The sequence below is a fragment of the Poecilia latipinna genome, unplaced genomic scaffold (genome assembly GCF_001443285.1).
Source record: "Poecilia latipinna isolate Pla-1442-1.1 unplaced genomic scaffold, P_latipinna-1.0 Scaffold182, whole genome shotgun sequence".
NCBI lineage: Eukaryota > Metazoa > Chordata > Actinopteri > Cyprinodontiformes > Poeciliidae > Poecilia > Poecilia latipinna.
In genome coordinates, this window is record NW_015112798.1 from 421,148 (window position 1) to 425,720 (window position 4,573).

General features: G+C 36.1%; 1 protein-coding gene across 1 annotated transcript in view; it reads right to left on the reverse strand.

Annotated features, from left to right (window-relative positions):
• Nucleotides 1-477: 477 nt before the first annotated feature.
• The window catches only part of LOC106946233 (C-C chemokine receptor type 1-like), a 14,006-nt gene continuing 9,910 nt past the window's right edge, over nt 478-4,573 (reverse strand). Inside the window, exon 3 of the mRNA XM_015030440.1 lies at nt 478-3,358. Within this exon, the coding sequence (XP_014885926.1) occupies nt 2,431-3,358 (928 nt within the window). The 3' untranslated portion in view covers nt 478-2,430. The remainder of the gene's footprint in view (nt 3,359-4,573) is intronic.

Below are 4,573 nucleotides of genomic sequence, written 5' to 3' on the forward strand. Positions count from 1 at the left end.
CCCCTGTCCCCCCCCCTGGGCCGGAAACTTTTTTTTTTTTTTTTTTTTTTTTTTTTTTTTTTTTTGCCACTCTACCATAGATACAAATAATAATATTTTGCATTTGTTTCTTTAGAAGACAATACACAAAATTAGTTTTGTTTTTGCTATTATTTTTGTTTAACGTGAAAATGTTACGTCTGTTTTGTATTTTGTTGACATAAACTTTATCTAAATTTTGTCATAAATAATTCAAAGGAAAAGCAACAAAAACGCCTAACAGTCAAAGCTTTGATATATCTTAAATATCGTATCACTATACAGACATTGTATTTACTTGATGTCGGATCAATACCAAAATATGCAGTACCGCACATCTGTAGTATCCTCTTACATGTCAGAAATTGAGTTAAAATTAAAACATTTTACTGAAAATAATATTTTCATTTCACATTCAAATCTGTCGGATTTTAAAAAATGGAGTATCCACAGTCAAAATATTTTGAGTTGTTTTTTATTCTTCAGCACAAAACAATCAACTTTAAGTACAAAATCCAAACTAGTTGGCAACTAATGACAAAATAATGGTCTTTGGAAATGCAACAGATTATTACACACAAAAACACAAGCTAAGTAAAACAAACAATAATAAACAACACATTATAATCCACAACAATTGAACTTGATGCAATACTGAGTCATTATTTTCAGTGAAAAAAGAAAATATCTACAACTAATCATAACTACTTACAGATTTAGTTAGATTTTTTTATTATTATTATTTATTTTTGCCCCAATTCCCAACATGTCTCCAAGCAGTTTGCAAATCGAAACAAAAAAGTCAACTCAATCAAATCAGAGACGTCAAATGTATACATTCTAAATGGATCCTGGTTATTAAACAGCAAAGTCAAGATCAGTATAATAAAGAGATCTCTCTACAGTCATTTCAGTCAGATCAGCACAAAACACTGAAAAAGAGGCAAACTATTTACAGATTTATTTACATATGTGCATTCGGGGTGTTAACGTTCATCGACTCATACCGGTATCAGTACAGCAGGTGTAATAAGTGACATTTTCTAAGTCATCTCTTGAGTCATCAGCTTTTAAAGGTTGGCATCGATTTGTTCTGGTAAACTGCGACATTTTGATTTGTGACTGACTCACTATGCTGCATCAGTGGTGATACCTACTGTTTGGAGTAGAACTGCAACGAGCGCGCCAAAAATGAACATGGAACATGTTTTTATCAGACTGTGTAGAGTCCAGTTTGTGTTGGTCAGCAGTTGTTCCTCAATGATTGGCAAGCTGCCTTAATGCACAGAGAATGTAAACAGGCTACAACTTGTAATGTGAAATTTATCCAAAACAAATCAACTGAAAGGCAAATTTGTCAGAGGGAAAGGCATAAAAACAAACTTTACATTCCTTCTTGTGAAACTCTTCTTGAGATGGCTTCTTGGATGGTTATACTGAAACTAGAATTGTCTGATAAATTTGGGCTAAAACTGACAAATATTTAGACTGGTCATGATTTCATCCACTTTGTTAAAATGTTTAGCAACCTCGGAGGGAAGGTAACCCCAGGACAAGATGCTATGGTATTCTTCTAGTAGTTTGCTGCTGTTTCCATGCTAAGCTTATTTTTTTGTAAATAGAGCATAAAGTTAAAGTTTGGTTTACTCAGACTTTAATATATTCTTCTAAAAGATTTTTAGGTGTTTTGTTTTTTAGGAAGAAAAGGCTTCTTGCTACACCTTAGGGCCCAGTTAACCCAACAGCCAAGTTTCTGGACTGCGGGGGTCAGTTGAAGTACCAGGTAATAACCCACACACACAGACTGATTCACGTTTCATTATGAATCAGTGCTGCACTGAGTAAAAACGTGCCTTTTCCCTCTGAGGGTAAGTAATGCCTGTACTACAACAGAAAGACAAGCTCTTTCTCCATGGTCAAGTCTCACTCCAGCTACTTCTACCCAAGTTGGACTAGATGTGTCTCCATGGGTATTGTGTTCCTCACTATGTGGGCGTAAATATGGGCGGGATCATGGGAAGGTGGACGGGTTACACAGTGGATGCTCCAGTGATGTCGTTTGCTATCTCTCGACAGCCGGTATCTGTGAAATCTCCCTGAATATTTTGTTTGTTGCAGGTTGCCCTGTCAAGTTGTCATTGTAAGCTCTCACACACCGTTGGCTGCGTTTTACATAAGAAGGATAAGGCAGAGGGGCCAACTCTGATGGAAGTATTTTGTAAGGGCATTTTACACATTACATTACTTTAAATTTCTTTACAGATTGCTGTCATTTATTTTTCTCAAAGTTATGAATGAAAATCTACAGAAGGTCTAGAATTGCAAATTTATACCAAAACTATATTATTCCAGCCCAGATCAGTAAACATATTTTCTTATCACTCATAAACTTTCATCTAACAAATGCTTTTCTTATATATTCCCATGTTGATTTGTCATATTATCTGTCTGATGTCTTAGTAAGCTCCAGCTTCCCCTCCCGTCGCTGACCTCAGTTCCTGTCACTTTTGTAGACGTGTTATTTCTGCTGATTTCAGCAACAGAAATATACTTCTTCAAGGTTGGAAAACGACTAACCACAAGATGTCTGAAGTAGTTCTGGAATTTTCTCCCTACAAATGTGTAAAACATTGGACTGATGCAGAAGTAGAAGTATGCCATGTTGCGGGTGACCTGAAGAGCATAACTGTGTCTCTGTTTACCCTCACAGCTTGTGAATTTACCATGCAGGAGTTCTACTATGTTGAAAGGAGTCCAGCAGATAAAAAACATCAGTACAATGACGAATATCAGTCTGACTGTCTTGAATTTCGTAGCTATTCTGGATGATATGACTGTGATTGTGATCCTGACGTAACAGTAGATAATAACAGCCAGAGGGAGGATGAGGAAAACAAAAAGCTGAATATAAAATCCAGCATTTGTCAGCTTCTCTACATCTATTTGTGGGAGGATTCTGGGATACTCTTCACAGTATACCTTGTGGTTAAAGTGTTTAAACGTGTTCATGATGAGCATCGGCCTGATGCAAGCCAAACCACTCACCAGCCACACCACAACACAGGAAATGACTGCGTAACGTTGATTCCTCACAGGAGCAGCAGTCAGCGAATACACAACAGACAGGTGTCGGTCAAACGTCAGCAGAGTTAAAAAGAAAACTGAGCTGTAAAAGCCCATGTAGTAGGCACTGAAGACGATCTTGCACATAGCTGACCCAAAAATCCATTCAGACATCTGCATGTAGACGGCCACAAAGGGAAGGCTGCTCATGAAGATCAGGGAGGACGCCACCAGGTTCAGCAGCATGATGTTGGTCACAGTTGTCAGCCTTTCGAATCTGGAAGGAAGTTGGATAGGAGAGAATCAACCACATAAAAGTTGGACTGCTTATGTTTAAATTGTTTTCTGTATTCAGAGGCTAAAGGTAACTCTGAAACAAACAACAAATCCATCATGGGTAGGAGGTAGGAGATTTAGAGCTAGGCATTAAATTAGACAAAGGAAACATCAGGCCACACCAACATCCAACTGAGATCCTTCAGAGTTCCAAGATACAAGATTAGTTAGCATGTAACACATTTGATACTCCCCCGCAAAAAAAGTTTGAGAATCTATCTATGCCAAGAACTGCAGGAACCTTAACACTGGAATTCAAACCAAACAAAACCATCCACATGGTATCACATGGTAGGGGAAGTATTATGCTGCGACAATGGGTTCTTCAACAGGGGAAGGGACAGAAGTTAATGGGAAGCTGCACTAAACTAAGTAGAGTGAAAACCCCAAAGGAAAAAAAAAACCTGCAAAACACTTTAAAGGTCCAGAAACTGGTCTGACGTTAAGATGTTTCGTGCTGCAGAATGCGGTTCCACAGTGCTCATACTCTGTCTGGTTTCATTTTCATACCACACTCGATTTTAGTTGTTCAGAAAACTCTGAAAACCACAAATTGTTTTGTTTCCATTTCACAGTTATGTAATACTTTGTATTACAATACAAATAAAAATGTGAAAAGCTATAATTTTTTTTCAAAAAATGTTTTTTCTAACACTGTGATTATGAAATATATACACACACACACACACACACACACATATATATATATATATATATATATATATATATATATATATATATATATATATATATATATATATATATATATATATATATATATATATATATAACACGTGTGTGTGTGTGTAATTTTTTGAATAAACCCATGAAAAGCTTGACTTTGCTGTTCTTTCTGTTTTGCAACATTTGTAGAAATGCAGAAAAGTGCATAACTAACCACAATCAAGAGAAATCTCTGTTTCAAAACAAGTTGCACAATTTACATTTAGAAAACAAACGTATTTATTGGAAATGCCAATTCCTGAAAAAGTTGATTTCTGATTGAAAAAGTTGATTTCTGATTGAACGTTTGGGCACTAAGTTGGAGGTGTGCTTTTTTTTTTTTTTTTTTTTTTTGGCCGAATAAAAATTGGTTTTTTTTCAAAAAAAGGGGGGGAAAAATTTTTTTCCCCCATCCCGGTTCCAATATTAAAAA